Genomic DNA, 19707 nt, shown 5'->3' with positions numbered 1-19707 from the left:
TGTCTCCGTGTAGATTCTTTTAACAAACCAGTGCATAAACAATGCAGATTTAACCTGCACAGAAACGTAACCTCGGCGGAGCTGGTTGCTGGGTGATGCAATGCAGGTGTGTCAGTAATCCGTAATTTAGTCAGTTTATGGACAAATGTTCGTTTGCATTAACTTACCCGTCATTAAACAAAATGCATTTTCTGCATCATTTGTTTTTTTGCTTAACGTGTACGAAAGTACACCACACTGGTTGTCGCAAGACACTATGTAAACACCCATGCGACAGCTTAAATGTGTGCTGGAGGCTAAAAATATGTTAATGTACACTATCTTTAAAAACCCTGTTTTCGCTTTTATCCATTTTTGTACCGTACAGCGTAACATATAACGAGGTTTCAGTTACTGGTAAATGATGGATGAGACTGTAAAAATATACATTATCCCATACCCAGACATTTTAAGGTTCTCGGTGTGGTTTTTACAAGAATCTAGGAGGGCTGAAGCTTTCAAAACACGCCCCTACACGCCCATCTTATAAGCAAACTCGAAATCCACAACTTTCCGCTGCAAAGGAATTGACGCCTGTGCTGTGTTTTTGTAGAGTGAACGAATTATGAGTCATTTTTTGTTCTTATTTAATCGTATGTGTACAGCACCTATTCGTTTTTAATTGTACTGAGTGGGTTTCTAGTGTCTAGCGCTGAACCGCTCACAGAAGACAGGATTTGATGGAGAAAGAGCCGATGTCATCTGATGATGCAGGGCCGAGCGCGGGTGCCGCTCCGGAGGCTGCGGAATCGGCCCTGCCTCAAGAGTCCGCTGGAAAACACGCCGTGTCAGTTCTCTTGTCCTTTGGAAAATGCGTCGGTGCCTTACTGCCGGTCTACCTGGCTGGCTATTTCGGATTCAGTATCAGTTTAGTTTTGCTCGGTCTCTTGGTGTACATGGGATGGAAGCACAGTCGCGATGGAAAACTAGCGCGAGTGCAAAGCGCGATGTATTTTTTGGAGAATGAACAGGATGTCACCACGACACGGGTGTTCAGAAGTAAACGGGATTTACCGGCATGGGTAAGCGAGTTTATACCATAATTGGCAATGATTCTGGTTGTTCAGCACCACAGTCATTCAACACATTAAATCTTCGAGCAGGTTGACATGCAGGAGTCCCAGCGCTTTTCGCTGTTACTTCAGTCTACAATAAGACTAAAAGGTCTAACGTCATATTTAGATGCTATCGTGTCAATGACAGCTTATTTTCATGATATGATATGATTTTAAATATTTGTTTACTTACTCTTACAGTGCAACCTGTTAGAAGCTATTAAACAGTCCTGTTTTTTCTTCAGCCTGTGGATATTTAGTCATTTTCATCATAATTACACTCTGTGTTCTTTATTTCATTTAAAATAACATCTGTTTATGTTACTAATACTTATTTTTTATAATTACTAGTAAGTAATCCAGTAGTGACCACTGTCTTTATCTGTTTCGATTTTTTTTTATATTAGTAGCTACTTATTCCAAAATTGACTCGTATCCATTAAATTAGTCACTAAAACATTAATTACATAATAGTATACGCATCCCATTGACAAGTAACTGTTCCATTTGTGACCGGTTGCATTTAACATTGAATTTTATGGAGACCTTTGGTTAAGATTTAAACTATTTTCTTCTGACTGCTGACTAATATGCATTTAATACAAATAGTACCCATTACTTCTACTAGTTACTAACCCAGTAAAAAGTTAATATTCCATTTGTAACTGGTAACAAATTGCGCTTACCATTGAATTTTATGAAGATCTGTAGTTCAGATATCAACCTTTCACTTCTGACTGCTGACTAATATGCGTTTAATACAGATAGTACTCATAACTGCTACTAGTCATTATCCCATTAACAAGTAAATATTCCATTTGTAACTGGTAACCAGTTGTATTTACCATTGAATTTTATGACGGTCTGTAGTTCAGATATAAACCTTTCACTTCTGACTGCTGACTAATATGCATTCATTACAAACTACCGCTCATAACTGCTACTAGTCACTATCCCATTAACAAGTAAATATTTCATTTGTGACTGGTAACAAATTGCATTTACCATTCAGTTTTATAGATATAAACCTTTCACTACAGACTGCTGACTAATATGCATTCATTACAAACTACCGCTCATAACTGCTACTAGTCACTATCCCATTAACAAGTAAATATTTCATTTGTGACTGGTAACAAATTGCATTTACCATTCAGTTTTATAGATATAAACCATTCACTTCTGACTGGTGATTAATATGCACTTATTACAAACTACCGCTCATAACTGCTACTAGTCACTATCCCATTAACAAGTAAATATTTCATTTGTAACTGGTAACAAATTGCATTTACCATTCGGTTTTATAGATATAAACCATTCACTTCTGACTGGTGATTAATATGCATTCATTACAAACTAGTACAAATAACTGCTACTATTATTAACAAGTAAGTATTCTATTTGTGACTGCTAACAAATTGCATTTACCATTTACCATTTCTAGGAATCGGTGCTTCAGATAAAAGCTTTACCTCTGACTACTGACTAGTATGCACTCCAGGAAAATACAAGTTTACTGAAGTGTATTCATTACAGACTAGTACCCAGAACTGCTACTAGTCACTATCCCAATAACAAGTAAATTTTCCACTTGTGACTGCTAACAAATTGCATTTAACATTGTAGTTTCTGAGGGTCTGTGGCTCAGATAACTACTAACTAGTATGCACTCCAAGAAGATTTAAGTTTACCGAAGTGTATTTATTACAAACTAGACATTATCACAATAAAAGTGATATTTCAAAATATTTCATTTGTGACTGGTAACCAGTTGCTTGTTCCATATAATTTGATGTAGACTGTACTTCAGATATTAGTTATTTAATTCTGCACAGAATTTCAGATTACTAGTGTTTTCCTAGCAGTAATCGAATAGATACTGGTACTTTTTTATTAGGCACTAGTGTGTATTCCAGTTCATAGCAGTAACATTTTTAATCTTACTAGTAAGATTTTAATTAAACTATTGAGTAATTTTTCTGACTATAGACCATTTTGCTAGATGTAAACAACACTGGTCCAGAAGCACTTCCTGTTTTTTTTGTTTTTTGTTTTTTATTTTATTTAACATATACAAATGCACCTTAAAGGTGCTAATGTAACATTTTCATCCAGTCAAATGTTATGTTGGTTGTATTTTTTGTGATGTTTGTGTAAAGTTAAAAAAAAAGAAATAGAAAGTGTATCGGGACCAGTATGTTTACATCTGACGAAATGGTCTATAAGTCAAAAAGCAGTCATAACTAGTGAGATGTCAAATAAGTGTTTGTTACTCTAGTTATCGATGCAGTTATCGTTGGAATTGCATACAGAAGGTTTTCATTTTGTTATCAGAGAACCCATAGTTTTGGTGCTATATTTAAAACAATATTACAACATTATTACTCGGAATGCATGATCATGCTTATATTACAACATCATCATGGTGAGAGCTTCTTTTAGCCACATTTGCCAACCAAAGTTTACAGTTTCTCCATTTCATAAGCATTCTGCACCCTGACAGAGGTCTTATTTTCTATTCTTCTCTCCTCCCTCCTTTCATCCCCCTCCCTCATTAACTTCATTACATTCCAAAGTCAGTCCAGCCCTCGCTATATTTGGACATTGAAGTATCCAGTCTCATGGGACTGAGTCACCGGCAGCTAAATGGCAAAATGAACCATTTGCAGAAAGAATTTGGTGAGGGGGTGATGGGAAAACATTGAGAAGTTGAAAATTCTTTGGAAAGTATGACCTGTGGTCAGAAAAAGAGTTGTGCCACTTTTGTATCTCAGTAGCTTGTACATAGTGGTTAAGCTGATGTGTTTTGTATAAACCTAACCACATCCTGTTACAAATCATGTGTTTAAACATTAAAGATAACTGCTGCAGAAAAATATACCTTTGTCCGGTTACTTACTTTTTTAAATTAAATTGCAGTGTTTTATTTATTTATTTGTTTTAGTTAAACATCTACACTGAAATCAGAACTGACCTTTAATCAAGGTTTCTTTGCCACTGAATGTTTGTTTTTAGTCATGCGCTCTTATGATTCATTCTTTTAACTATTATGATCTACTATTGCCATATACATTTCGGTAAACATTCACAAGTATTCTTGTGCAAGAATGATGGTATTTTCAAGAACTGGCAGAACTGTATATTCCTGTCTGCACAGCTGATCTCCTCGTTGGAAAAAGCTGCTGTTTTGTTACCAACAGCTCGGCCTTCACAATATTTACTTAGTGTACAAAAAAAGAGGTCATGCATACTGCATGTAAAACCAATGTGCTGACATCGGAAGTCAAAGTGTACTCTTTTGTTTTTCCACAGGTGAACTTTCCTGACGTGGAAAAGGTTGAATGGATAAACAAGGTATTACATTTTGTATTCAAATACACAAACACACATGTGACCGTAGCTGCTTTTCTCATTGTTGCTGCTTTGTGTTCCTGAGGGCACGGCGTGTATGTTTTCAAATGCAGTCCCTGAAGATAAATAGTTGAATGGTTTGGCAGCGCTCCAGTCTTTGCATGATGTTTTATTAAGTTAGTGGTGTGCCTGTTGTCATTGGTGTAACACACCTTATTTAGAGTAAAGTAACCTACAGACTGCATTGCAAAACTTTGTAAAATGTGTGAAAATTACAAAATGTTTGCTTATTAGACAGATTTTAAAACGGCCACACAAACCGCACAGACTTATGAGAGCTTATCAGTCAGAAAACTGCCTTGTGAAAGTCTTAAGACTGCTTACTACATGATCTTCCGGATTCTTTTATTATTTCTTCTTTTAGAGCACAAAGTTTTAATACTGGCTTTGAAATTTCATTAGCCTATTCACAGACTAAGAGTACAGGCCAGACATTTCACGGATTGTTCTTGAGTCTGCCTGCACACCAGGCTTGTTGTTAACATTCAGGCTTCAAAGGTTGGCCTTAAATAACCTTGTAGACAGTTTAGACAGTGAGAATAGAGAGGGTAAATTGTGCGATGTGCATCAAAGCTAGCCATAAACTGCTCTTAAACTTTACTAAACAGCTCGGATTTCAGTTGTTGCATCAATCTTAGTGCTGTCAAATCAAAATAAATCTACACAGAACGCACATATATTGTGTAAACACGAACTTTTATTTTTGATACGATTAATCACAATTAATCACAATTAATTAATTAATTAATTGATCTGTGAAAAAATTAACCAGTATTTAAAAAGGAATAAAAGTTTATTGAGTGCAGCAGTCTGGTGAAGAAAAAAAAGTGCTTTAAAGGGTTTTCATCCTAAGTGCGTGTGGCTTCCGCCCGAGGTTTAACTGACAAATTAGATTCATTTTGTATGTAGTCATTTCAACACATAATGCTCTAATGTTTGTGTACTAGATATTGACATCTTCATGAGTTTCTACCAGTTCTTATTGTTTTTAACCGTCCTTGCTCTTAGATATTGCAGCAGGCCTGGCCGTTTATTGGACAATATCTGGAGAAGCTGCTGGTGGAGACTATTGCCCCTTCGATCAGAGCCGCCAGCGCTCATCTGCAAACTCTCAGCTTCACCAAAGTTGACTTGGGCGACAGGGTATACAAATCTATTTCTGATAAAAGACTTATTACTATGGAAGCCCGTTTCCGCCACTGAATAAGAAATTTAAAAAAAAAAAAAAAAAAGCTAATTGCAACTTTTCATCTTACATTTTTTTTTGCGAGTTCTGAGAAATAAAGTTGCAATTCTGAGAACTGAATTCAGAATTGCGAAATAAAAACTTGCGGTTCTGAGAACATGTCAATCTCAAACCCTCAAAATTGGACTGTATTGGCAATTGCAAGTTATCTCTCAATTCTGACTTTATTTCTCACACTTTGTGAGTTTATGTCATGCAATTCTGAGAAAAAAAGTCTGAATTTTGAGTTTATCTTGCAATTCTGACTTTATAACTCACAAATGCGAGTTTATATCACAATTCTGAGAAAAAAGACAGAATTGTGAATATATCTCGTAATTCTGACTTAACTCGCAATTGCAAGTTTGTATCTCACAGTTCTGAGGAAAAAAGTCAGAATTGTGAGTTATCTCAATTCTGACTTTATTTCTCACACTTTGTGAGTTTATATCATGCAATTCTGAGAAAAAAGACAGAATTGTGAGTATATCTCGTAATTCTGACTTAACTCGCAATTGCAAGTTTGTATCTCACAGTTCTGAGGAAAAAAGTCAGAATTGTGTTATCTCAATTCTGACTTTATTTCTCGCAATTGTGAGTTTATATCATGCAATTCTGACTTTATAACATGCAATTGCGAGTTACATCACAATTCTGACTTTATCTCTCGCAAATTGTCAGTTTATGTCATGCAAATAAAATTCAGAATTGTGAAATATAAAATCGCAGTTCTGAGAACATATCAATCTTTTTTCCTCTCAGAATTGGACTTTATAACTTACAATTGCAAGTTATCTCTCAATTCTGACTTTATTTCTCACACTTTGTGAGTTTATGTCATACAATTCTGAGGAAAAAAAAGTCAGAATTTTGAGTTTATCTCGCAATTCTGACTTTATATCTCACAAATGCAAGTTTATATCACATTCTGAGAAAAAAAAGTCAGAATTATGAGTTATCTCAGTGATTTTATTTCTCGCAGTTGTGAGTTTATATCGTGCAGTTCTGACTTTATAACTTGCAATTGCGAGTTTATATTACAATTCTAAAAAAAAAATTGCGAGTTATCTCTCCATTCTGACTTCATCTCTTGCAAATTGTGAGTTTATGTCATGCAATTCTGAGAAATAAATTCAGGATTGTGAGAAGAAATAAAGATGTGATTCTGAGAAATAAAGTCAGAATTGTAAGATATGAACTCACAGTTCTGAGAACGTTTTTTTCCCCCTCAAAATTGGACTTTATAACTTGCAATTGCAAATTTATATCTCTCAATTCTGACATTATTTCTCGTAATTGTGAGTTTATATCATGCAGTTCTGACTTTATAACTTGCAATTGTGAGTTTATACCACAATTCTGAAAAAAAAGCCAGAATTGCAAGTCATCTCTCCTCTCAATTCTGACTTTATTTCTCGCAATTATGAGTTTATTTTGCAATTCTGACTTTATGACTCGCAATTGCGAGTATCACAGTATATAAGAAAAAAGTCAGCATTGCAAGAAAAATGTCAGAATTGCGAGTTATCTTTCACAATTTTGAGTTTATATCATGCAGTTCTGACTTTATAGCTTGCTATTACGAGTTTATATCATGCAATTCTGAGAAAAAAGTTAAAATTGTGACATACAGTAAAAAGTCGCAATAATCTTTTTTATTTTTCATTCAGTGGCAGAAACAGGATTCCATAATTTGCATATGTTGCAACATACCAGAGCTATTTATTTATTTTTTTTTACATTTAGCCCACTAACTAAGAAGTTTGAAAAAGCCATTAAACTTTAATTTTTTTTTAACAGGCTTTGAAGGTAGTTGGGGTGAAGGCCTACACTGAGTATGATAAGCGTCAGGTGATACTGGATCTTTATATCAGGTAGTATTACTTCTATAGTATTTTTATTATATTTACAACAAAAACAGACTTTTTGTACTAGATTGTATTAGAGTTTTATTCATATTCATATTTTGAGAACCCCTGGCTTATAGCCATTCTTAAAATGTTTTGGTTGTATTGCAGTTATGCTGGAGATGTGGAGATTAACGTTGAGGTGAAGAAGTACTTCTGTAAAGCTGGAGTGAAAGGCATTCAGGTAAGGAGGAGAACAACGTGACACATTAAAGATAACAGATAAAAGACTGACTGAAACCAGTATCTCTTCTTCTATAGCTTCATGGAAATTTGAGGGTGATCTTGGAACCTCTAATTGGAGATGTTCCTCTTGTTGGAGCCATCACCATGTTCTTCATTCGCAGACCTGTTAGTCCACCATTTTCCATCTTAATTACTATATCACATCGTAATGCCCCCCTCTATTATTACACAGTCTTTGTTTCTACTTCTGTCCCCCATAGAAACTCGACATCAACTGGACCGGCTTGACCAATTTGTTAGACATACCTGGTTTGAAGTGAGTGCATTTGTTTTGTATCACCGTTCTCTTTTGGTTTGATGATTCAGATATACCACAACTGCACTAGTACTATTAATACTGTAACTCTCTTTTCATATGCTTCATTCATTAATAATCAGTAAGGCACTGGTCTGATTATTCAAAGTCTGCTGAGCTTCCCTTTATTCAAATAAAGCAGGGAAACATGCAGTCATTCATATTTATCATAGCTTAACTCATTATAATCACTCAGAAGCCATGCTTTAAAATAGTTTAAATGTATTTTGTTTGTGCCTCTGTGTCCCATTTTCTCTGTACGAACCCCTTGCATTCATTTTCAGTGCCATGTCGGACACTATGATAATGGATGCAATCGCCTCTTTCCTGGTTCTCCCAAATCGTCTCACTGTGCCTTTGGTGGCCAATCTGCACGTTGCACAGCTGCGTTCCCCTCTCCCACGGGTAACACTTCACTGTGCTTTAATGGAGTATTTAACTATGTTAACCTACTTATTTTAACTATTCAAGATCCATCAATTGTACTTTAATACTCCATAGTTTCATCATGCATGCTTGTCCAGTGTATCTGCTTCGTAACTGCAAGGGCGTGTTCTCATTTACATAATTACATATGATAATTAAAGGAATAGCTCAGCCAAAAATGAAAATTGCTGAAAATTGACTCATCCTCAGGCCATGTAAAATATAAATGAGTTTGTTTCATCTGGGGAACAGATTTGGAAATTTAGTATTACATCACTTGCTCACCAATCAATCAACTGCAGTGAATGGGTGCCGTCAGAATGAGAGTCTAAACAACTGATAAAAACATCACAATAATCCTTAATTCATTCACATGACTCCAGTCCGTCAGTTTACATCTTGTGAAGCAAAAAGCTCCATAATTATGATGGATTTCAGCTTAAATACATACATAATATTATTTTCTTGCCACAGTTTAAAGTTAAAATGTCTTGATGGATTGGTTTCTTATAAAGATTCATTGATGGACTGGAGTCATGTTGATTACTTGTGGATTATTGTAATGTTTTAGCTGTTTGGACTCTCATTCTGACGGCACCCATTCACTGCAGAGCATCTATTGGTGAGTAAGTGATGTAATGCTAGATTTCTCAGAATCTTTTTCGAGCTTAATTGGCCTGAGGGTAAGTAAATGTTCAGCGAATTTTATTTTTGGGCAAACTATTTCTTTAAGGCACGCCTCTTGCACTCTGTTTACCCTTGTTCTGTTTACCTATAGGGTATAGTGCGCATCCACTTGCTGGAGGCAGAAAACCTTGCTGCCAAGGATAACTACATGAAAGGCGTGATATCTGGGAAGTCTGACCCGTATGCAGTGTTACGCGTGGGAACGCAGACCTTCACTTCCCACCACGTGGACAACAACCTTAATCCTCAATGGAGGGAGATGTACGAGGTTAGAGAAAGAGATGTGTGTTAGTAACATGTGATCAGTGTGGTTGCTGAAAAAAAGTGTTTTCTGAGGAAGGGGAAGCTGTGGGTGTTTGAGTTTCTAACATGTGTAGGTGTTTGCTGTGTTGTGACTTGTTGGCAACAGCAAAAGAACAGAATGTGATAGTGCAGTATGTGACTATCATGTGCTAAGATCAGATGAGCATAGAGCAAAAACACAAGCTCAGAGAAACATCTGATAATTGCAAGATTATTGCTGTGTCAGCAATTGGTTAATATCATTTGTTACTTTTTTTTTTTTTTTATATCTATGCATGTGTGCATTTGTGTGTGACACTGTGTTTGTGTGATTATTAGGTGATTGTTCATGAAGTGCCTGGTCAGGAGCTGGAGCTGGAGGTGTTTGATAAAGATCCTGACCAGGATGACTTTCTTGGAAGGTATAATTTCATTAATAACTTATAATTAATAATTATGTTTATATATAAAAAGTTTGGGATCAGTAACATTTTAATGTTTTTTAAAGAAGACTTTTCTGCTCATCAAAGTTGCGATTATTTGATTAAAAATACAGAAAAAACAGTAATATTGTGAAATATTATTGCAATTTAAAATAGTGGTTTTCAATTTTAATATACACTCCCCTTCAAAAGTTTGGAAGCACTTCTGGCGAAGTGTGGTTTTGGACGATATCCACCATAAATGGTGCAAATACATTAAAGTAACTTGACATTGTCATTGAAGACCAGCAATAATAATTTTCATTTTGATTACATAATAACGACAATATATACATGTCAAAGTCAGACATGCCCCTTTGCCAGCTGTGATGCCTGGTTACTGGTTTAAACTTGGCCCAGGTTTTTAAAAGATTTTTGGGTCAGCACACATTAACAGCTTTAACAATTTATTGCCAATTAAGTTTAGAATACAATGAATTTAGGCCCAGATTATGCAGAGCTGTAATAGCTCAATTTTGATTAATCGAAAATTTAAGTTTGTTCTATGTATAAACTGTTTATGTAATAAAATGTGTTTTCGTAGTTTGTGTTGTCCCTTATCAGTCCAAAATTATCACAAATTAAAAAGGATTCATGCCAATATTGTCCCAAACCCCACTTTTCTAGATTGTTTCCAAAGTTTTGGAGGGCAGTGTATTTTAAAATATAATTTATTTCTGTGATGCAAAGCTATATTTTCAGCATCATTACTCCAGTCCTCAGTGTCACATGATTCTTCAGAAATCAATCTAATATGCTGATTTGTTATCAACGGAAACAGTTGTGCTGCTTAATATTTTTTTGGAACCTGTGATACTTTTTGCAGGATTCTTTGATGAATAAAAAGTTAAAAAGAACAGCATTTATTCAAAATAGAAATATTTTCTAACAATATAAGTTGCTGAGTAAAAATATTAATTTCTTTCAAAGAAGGAAAGAAAGAAAAAATGTACTGACCCCAGACTGTGATAGGGCAGTGTGTATTGTTACAAAAGATTTCCAACATTGATAATGAATCAGCATATTAGAATGATTTCTAAAGGATCATGTGACACTAAAGACTGTTTCCAGCGTAATGATCCTGAAAATTCACTATTTAAAATTGCAATTTTAATCAAATAATCACAGCCTTGATGAGAAGAAAAAACTTCTTTAAAAAACATGAAAAATCTTACTGATCCCAAACTTAAGATCGTAATTTACTAAACTTTATATACATATAAACATAAATTCAATTCAATATATTTAATGTATATTTATTTTCAACTGCGTTAGATATATAATAAAAATATAAATATATACATATTAATAAATAATTTCTAGATGTATTGTTCTGATATTTATATTAATGTCTTTACCCCTCTATTGTCTCTGTATCATCTTTTTTAGAATGAAGCTGGATTTAGGTATTGTGAAGAAAGCAGTTCTTTTGGATGAGGTACAACCTTTAGACTAATTTTGTTTTTATTTATATATTTGTTAGTTGATTTTCTTACACCAAGAACCCTTCCCATTATTGTTCTGTATTTTTATCTCTTTGAAATCAGTGGTGCTCATATTTCACCACCTTTTCTGTTTCTCAGTTATGCAGTCTGTATTGTTTATGATAGTAAAATAATGCTGTTCTCTGTGGTTTTAGTGGTACACTTTAAAGGATGTGCCATCAGGTCAGGTTCATCTCAAACTAGAATGGCTCTCTCTGCTGCCCTCTGCAGAACGCCTTAGTGAAGTAAGATCTTACCTGACAGACTGTAAAAACTGTGTTTGTTGATATTCTCTTTTAATTTCCAGACTAAAACCTTTTAACAAATACAGGTGCTGGAGAGGAATAAAAACATTACCATATATGGTAAGACAGCAGATGCTCCTTCTGCTGCCGTTTTGACTGTTTATCTGGACCGGGCACAAGATTTACCTGTAAGTTTAAATCCTTCACCTTTGTTGCCCTTCTTTCAGCATTTATTATTTTGTTCAAAGAGTGATTTAAATGTTGATGTTATTCAGTAAGACTTGTTTCTATTCAGTTTAAGAAAGGCAATAAGGACCCCAGCCCCATGGTGCAGATTTCTGTGCAGGATACCACCAAAGAAAGCAAGGTAGGATGCCATCATTATTGTCATACCTCGTGTAAAGTTTAAAAAAAAGGCATATTTATACTTTTGGAGTCACTCTTTCACGTATTCTCTCATTAATTAATAATCCAGACGGTGTATGGGACTAATAATCCAGTATGGGAGGATGCCTTTACATTTTTTATTCAGGACCCACGCAAACAAGATATCGACATCCAGGTATAATTACTATGATTGTAAAATATTAAATCTAAAGTGTTATTCATTTACTACTCATTTTCCACTTTTTTATGATGTAACTTGAGTAATTTAATTAATAAGTGCTCATTTGATTGTGTATATATACATGTAAACAGCATTTTTTCACTGTGTTTGCTTCCTTCTGTCCCAGGTGAAGGATGATGACAGGGCTTTGACACTGGGCAGTTTGTCTATACCCTTGTCCCGTCTGCTCTCCAGTGCTGAGCTCAGCATGGATCAATGGTTTCAGCTAGAAAAGTCTGGACCGGCCAGCCGTATCTACATCACAGTTATGCTGAGGGTAAGATGAGATAGATTGATTTTTATTAAACACTATTGAAGGGGACATTGGACACTCATTTTCTACAAGACTGTATGATTCTTTATGGTCTTTATGAAATGGCTGTAAAATACTTTGGTTATTTTTCGGTGCATGTCTCTTTAAATGATAATGAGTTACTGCTAACCCCGCCCTTTTCTTCCATTTTTGTGTATTCGTTGGAACATTACCATCAAAAACAAAACTAATCCACTGCGTCCTCAGTAGCTCTGATGTCGAGAGTAAATGAAGACTCTACAGTTGCTCAAGCACAGAGAAAATGTTGGACAGTGTACAACTGGCTGAGGGCGGAAATATGCTAATACGGGACAGTCCATCAGCGGTTGTGGGCGGGGCCTGAGCAATATGACATCATACTGCTCAGAAAATTAAAATAGCGTGATAAATTAGACGGTTTAGGTTTTTAGGCGATAAAAAAAGGAGTGAATGGATTTTTATCATAGTATGTAAACACCATGTAAAAGTGAATTTTGCATCCGATGTTCCCTTTAAAAACTTTGAGGACACATAATGTGGGAGATGTTTGTTTCAGGTGTTGTGGCTGAATGAAGAAGCCATCCTTACCACACCTGTGACCCCATTACCTGGAGATGGAGGTGTTGAATCAGAAGTGTCTTCAGGGGTATCAAAAGTGACTCCCACTTCAAAACGTCCCGACCACACTAGCCCAGACAGCAATTTTGCCTCTGAGGTGAGCCTGTAGAGAAGTGTAGATCTTGATCTCTTTTGAGGATTGAGGTTATTAATATTTATAATTATCACATGTTCAATATAGGGTGTTCTGCGGATCCATCTGGTAGAAGCCCAGAGTCTCATCGCTAAGGACAATTTAATGGGCGGCATGGTGAAGGGAAAGAGTGACCCGTATGTGAAGATCCGTGTGGGAGGACTGGCCTTTAGGAGTCAGGTCATCAAAGAGAACCTCAATCCTGTCTGGAATGAACTGTACGAGGTATGCATGCTAATTTATTTCATGTGTAATATGGAAGGATATGGGTTCTTTTTTTTTTTAAACAGATGGATTCCATCTCATCTAGCTGATTTCTGCTTCTCTACTGCTCTGCTGGCATATTCAGACATTACATTTTGTGTCTGGGAAATAAATGTTCCCATGCAAACGGATATGTATAAGTAATGCATACCTGGCTTCTTGCACTGTAGGTGATCTTGACCCAGCTCCCAGGTCAGGAGGTGGAGTTTGACCTTTATGATAAAGACATTGATCAGGATGACTTCCTCGGCAGGTGAGGTGGCAACCTTCCTCTTTTACTTTCAGAAGTTTATACTGTTTCATTGTAGTTGCTTAGTGATTCTTGAGTAATAAAGAAAAACAGGCTAAAAATAACCTACACTTCTGTTTAAAAGTTTGGGGTCGTTAGGATTTTTTTAAAATCTGTTTGAAAGAGTGCTCACCAAAGCTGGATTTGCTTGATTAAAACAGTAATGTTGTGGATTTTTATGATTTAAAATAAGTTATCTATTTTAATATATTTTAAAATCTAATTTATTCCTGCATACTGAATTTTAAGCAAACAATAATCCATTCTTCAGTGTCACAGGATCATTCAGAAATCATTATAATGTTTATTTGGTGCTCAAAAAAACATTTCCTGTTATTATAAATGTTGCAAACAGTTGTGCTGCTTAATATTTTTGTGGAAACCATGATACATTTTTAAGTGTTCTTTAATGATAATTAATAAAAATCTTAAAAAAAAAAACAGGATGAGAGAAATTATTAAACATTGTTTAAGAAGAATATACATAATATTTATTTAAATTAGATGATTCAAATGTAATAGAGCCTATGTGATGTTACTTGCCTCATGGCACATACAATATATCTTTTTTTTTTTTTTCAAAATGTCATTCTTTGAAACATAAATGTTTGTATTTCTGTTTTGCTTAGGCCTAAAATATATATTTAATATACAGTATATGAAGTAGTGAGCTACAGTCTGGGGACAGAAGGCTTTAAGGACAGTAAATTTGACAAAATAAGATAAAATCTAATTAAATTGTACATTTTTGCAAGAAAATGATCTCTGATTCATTTCAAAGTAGCAGTTAAGGTTGTGTGTTACAAAGTTTTGGTTAATGCATCAAGAGTATCAGTTCTTCAGTTTTGTTGATGAATGTCAGTATTGTTCCTGCATTGATTTATTATCTGTTTGCAGGGTGAAAGTCAGTCTCCGAGACCTCATCAGCGCTCAGTTTACTGATGAGGTGAGACACTCAGTGCATGTTTGTTTGTTTTAAATATAACATTCATCATGTTTTTTATACTTTCTATATCTATCTGTTCTATACACATTCATGGTGCAGTGGTATACTCTGAATGATGTGAAGTCTGGACGAATTCACCTTGTGCTGGAATGGTTGCCTAAAGTTTCAGATTCCACCAGACTTGAACAGGTAATGTGCTTTTATTATATATTCTTTAATTGTTCATTCGAATTCAATAATATTAACTGATTTTGTGATTTTTGCCATCAGATCCTACATTACAACATTCGTCAGTCTTACCTGAATAAAACCGTCCCTTCTGCTGCACTGCTTTTTGTGTATGTTGAGAGAGCACATGGTCTGCCTGTGAGTTTCATGTTATTTTTATTCAAATATTTGATTTATTTCTTCACAGCTTAATTTGGTGGAATTTAGCATTGACTTTGCTTCAATGAACTGAGTATGTTAGCAGCACCTCTGCATTGAAAATGTACTTGTTTGCAGTTAAAAAAGAGCGGGAAAGAGCCGAAAGCAGGAGCAGAAGTGTCACTAAAAAATGTATCCTACCGGACCAAAGTAAGATCCTCAAATCCTGAGACGTTTATGCTAATGTTATTAAACTATCAAAGACTTACAAAGGAATCTTGTCTTCCCTACAAGGTTGTCAACCGCTCCACTTCTCCACAGTGGGATGAAGCTTTTCATTTCCTGATTAATAATCCAACAGAAGACACACTTATAGTCAAAGTGAGAAACTATTTTACAAAAAATTACTGATTTTAAGGTGTAGGACTGTATTAATGTAATGTTTTCTGCTTTGGAGTGTATTTTATATGAATTTGGTGTGTGTTTGTAGCTCTCTCACAGCTGGGGTCAGGCTCTGGGCTCACTTGTGCTTCCTGTGAGGGAGCTGCTGGGTGAGAAGGATCTGGTGCTGGACCGCTGGTTCAGTCTGGATGGTGCCATGCCTGAAAGTCAGATTCTGCTGAGAGCTGAACTCAAGGTTAAAAATCACACATTTTCAACATGTGCTGCACAGCAGGGCATATTTATATTCAGCCAGATGTTAGGATTAGTTCACTTCCAGAACAAAAATTTACAGATAATTTACAATATTATTGTTTTTACTGAATTGTTGTTTAAATAAATGACATGCATAACATACATATTCAAAAAGCAAAATGCTAGTTTAAATAAAATAAGAATATCTTGTCTGTTAAAAAGCTTCTAGACAGCAAGTTGGCTCAATGTGCCGATGCAGAGGGTTCGAGTCATGTCATCCCAAGTGGAGACGCAGCTGTTGAGGCCAGTTCTGAGCTCCGACACAGGAGTGTGCCCGTCCAAGGGTGAGCTCAAGAAGAGCTGTATTTCTTTTGCAACAGTGCGTTAGTTGTCATAGGCAGAACCAAACAGTAACTTACATCGATTTATGTGTTGGTTTATTTGTGTGGATGCATGCAAATGCAGAGGCGAGGATGCCAGTTCAACCGGGAAGGCCCAGGTGAAGCTCTCTGTTGCCTATTCATCTGAGGAGAACCGACTGGTTATTTCCATCAATGCCTGCAGGTAGGTGTCATACAAGTTCTCTCACTTAAATGGATAGTTTACCCAAAAATGAAAATTCTGTCATTAATTACTCACCCTCATGTCCTTTCAAATCCATAAGACCTTTATTAACCTTAGGAACGAATATTAGATATAAAGATTAGATATAAAAATAAAGATATTTTTGATGAAATCCAAGATTTGGGATGTTCATTTCAGTTATTTTTCCTAACCGTCAGCCAACACTCGTTAACCGATTATTAACCGTTAACCGAAAGTATTATTTTAAATGAGAATTTAATTATTTTAGAAGGGTTAGGTGTCTGTGACCCTTTAAAAACCTGCCCAATTGCTACTCAAAACTAGCCCAAAATTAGCCTAATCGGGTCCCTCGTTAAAAATCGGGTAAAATACATGCTTTTTGGCAGGGTTCCCCTGGTAAAATTTGCATGCCAGAGGATAAATATCATGTTGCTGGGGTCGCTTCAACTCACGGACATGAAAAACAACCTGCTGCAACAGTGTTAAAGTAGCCCAATTCCGCGGCTATTTTTTTGTTGTTGTTTTTTTTTCATTATTCTGTATTTTTGCACAGGAACTTGCCGTCCTACTCTAAGGATCCTCCAGACACTTACATCTCATTTATTCTACTTCCGGACAAGAACCGGAACACCAAAAGAAAGACCAGTATTAAGAAGAAAAGCTTCAAACCTGAGTTCAATGAAAGGTTAGTGGTAACATTCATCAAAATCACTATCTGATGACACAGAGAGCCAAATGTTCACCATCTTTCACTTGCTCCTACAGATTTGATTTTGACATGTCACTTGAAGAAGCTAAGCAGAAACATCTTGAAGTGTCTGTCAAGAACAGTGTTTCCTTCATGAGTCGTGAAAAAGAGCTTCTTGGCAAGGTATTCGTCATGTGACGAGTCAGATAACAACACATTACAGACCATCTTAATGTAACGTAACGTACAATGTAAATTTCAATCTGCGTTCTGTTTCAGCTTCAGCTAGACTTGAATCAGCTGGATCTCAAGGCAGGAGTATCACAGTGGTATGTGCTGTACTGTTCACTGTAGATGACTCTCTGAGTACAGAGTGTTTGCTTACATCTGTTCTTGTTTGTATAATTTCAGGTATGACTTGTCACATGAGACCAACTGACTGGCCTTCCCATGTTGACTTCAGTTGCAATCGTTTGAAGTGAAGGCTGATTTCACGAACGTTACTTATTCTGAGACTAGCGGGGTGTCAGGAATAAGACTGCATAATGGAATTGCTGCGCAACTAGCTTTCACCCAAAATACAGCCTGCTTGATTTCCATCTTAAACAAATGATGATAGCACAAGAAGGCTATGAGGGCGCCACCTTGAGTCAAATCAACAGCAGTTGGAGAAATGTTACATTTTTAAGCATTTAATTTGTAGCTTTTACTTTTTATGAGCTCCTGCACTTTACGGGTCATTGAGAATGCAGCAGTTAGAAGGTGGAGCTTCTGTTCAGCTGTGATTTCTTTCAGTGTTTATTGCATTCCAGCATTTCAACAAAGAATACTTCTGGAATTGATTAGTTCCAGATAAATCAACATCATGCATTTCAAAATAACCAAATTGCAAAATATTACAATTTACAAAAAAAGGACGTCTATGAAGTTAAAATGGAAGGAATCTTTTTTTATTGTTTACGCTCACATTTTAGCCTCATGTTTGTGACTAGACTATTCATTTTACACATATCAAAAATGTTTCAATCACTGTGCAAAGTATGTACTTTCCAAAGATTTAAAATGTATATTTTATGTATGTTTGAACGAAAAGGCAGCATGAATATTTAAATCTTAAGTGCCAATGAGTCTCTGAGAGACAGACGCTCAGAAATGTTACAAAATGCTTTGAGTTGTATCTTGAAGTACAGAATTAGTTCCTGCTGAGAAAGATGCTTGAATAATCCGGCGTAGGAACGAAAAGATGTTTTCGACATTGAAATGTAGTGCTTCTGCACCCTATTAACCAGAGCCTGTATTGCCATTTTAATAAACATGCCATTTGCACTTTAAACATAAATTAGTTTTATTTTTGAGTTTAAACATGCATTCAGTACATTTGCACCACCAGTCAAAAGTTTTTAAACAGTAAGATTTTAATGTTTTTTAAAGAAGTCTCTTCTGCTCACCAAGCATGTATTTATTTGATCCAAAGTACAGCGGAAACGGTACAATTTTGAAATATTTTTACTATTTACAATAACTGAATATATTTTAAAATGTAATTTATCCCTGTGATTTCAAAGCTGAATTTTTAGCATCATAACTCCAGTCACATGATCCTTCAGAAATCATTCTAATATGCCGATTTGCTGTTTAAAAAACATTTATTGTTATGTTAAAAACAGCCGAACAGATTTTCAGGTTTCTTTTATGAATAGAAAGAACAGCAATTTCCTGAAATATAAACCTTTTGTAGCATTATAAATTTTCTTTATCATCACTTTTGATCAATTTAAAGCATCCTTGCTAAATAAAGTATTCATTTCTATCATTTCTTTCCCCCCAAAAATTATACTGACTCCAAGCTTTTAAATGGTATAGTGTGTAATGTTACAAAAGTTTTTTAAATGCTAATCATGTGATCTTTCCATTCATCAATGAATCCTGAAAAAAATGTACTCAACTGTTTTAAATATTGATGATGATAATAATAATAAATGATTCTTGAACAGCAAATCAGCATATTAGAATGATTTCTGAAGGATCATGTGACTGAAGACTGGAGTAATGATGCTGAAAATGTAGCTTTGATCACAGGAATAAATTACATTTTAAAATATATTCAAATAGAAAGCAGTTATTTTAAATAGTAAATATTTTTTAACGATATTGCTGCTTTTGCTGTATTTTGTATCAGTGCAGGCTTTGTGAGAAGAAGAGACTTCTTTAAAAATCATTAAAAGTCCAAAAACTTTTGACTGGTAGTGTGTAATTAAATAATTTGATTCTTTATTAATAATGATTTAGCCAGTTATGTTCAGAATGTTAAACAGCTGAAAGAAAAGGGTATTAGGCTCAGCTAAAGCCAGATAATCATGAATAAAGTCATTAAAATGCCCAGGCTTAGTTAGTAATGCTAAAATTCCGTCGTTCCGCCAGCAGATGGCGAGAGAGAAACCCGACAGAAAACCTCAGTAAAACCCCACTCATTCAACTTTACGCTAGCGATGTGCA

The 19707-nt window shown here is 35.3% G+C and overlaps 1 protein-coding gene across 1 annotated transcript; it reads left to right on the top strand.

The window, feature by feature from the left end:
• Positions 1 to 487: 487 nt before the first annotated feature.
• Positions 488 to 18559, top strand: esyt1a (extended synaptotagmin-like protein 1a). Its single transcript, XM_051096217.1, has 31 exons — positions 488 to 1061; positions 4410 to 4451; positions 5517 to 5651; positions 7534 to 7607; positions 7752 to 7824; positions 7902 to 7991; positions 8087 to 8142; positions 8466 to 8586; positions 9386 to 9562; positions 9916 to 9998; positions 11448 to 11496; positions 11698 to 11787; positions 11874 to 11975; positions 12083 to 12154; positions 12263 to 12349; positions 12522 to 12671; positions 13243 to 13401; positions 13486 to 13662; positions 13872 to 13954; positions 14888 to 14936; positions 15036 to 15125; positions 15207 to 15302; positions 15441 to 15512; positions 15597 to 15683; positions 15793 to 15939; positions 16161 to 16282; positions 16404 to 16502; positions 17077 to 17208; positions 17289 to 17394; positions 17491 to 17540; positions 17623 to 18559. The coding sequence occupies exons 1-31, from the start codon at positions 720 to 722 to the stop codon at positions 17648 to 17650; spliced, it is 3240 nt and encodes a 1079-aa protein (XP_050952174.1). The 5' UTR covers positions 488 to 719; the 3' UTR covers positions 17651 to 18559.
• The last annotated feature ends 1148 nt before the right edge of the window (positions 18560 to 19707 follow it).

The sequence above is a fragment of the Labeo rohita genome, chromosome 23, assembly GCF_022985175.1.
Source record: "Labeo rohita strain BAU-BD-2019 chromosome 23, IGBB_LRoh.1.0, whole genome shotgun sequence".
Taxonomy (NCBI): Eukaryota; Metazoa; Chordata; class Actinopteri; order Cypriniformes; family Cyprinidae; genus Labeo; species Labeo rohita.
Note: the sequence above shows the minus strand (reverse complement) of the source record. Positions and strands in the feature narration are given on the sequence as shown.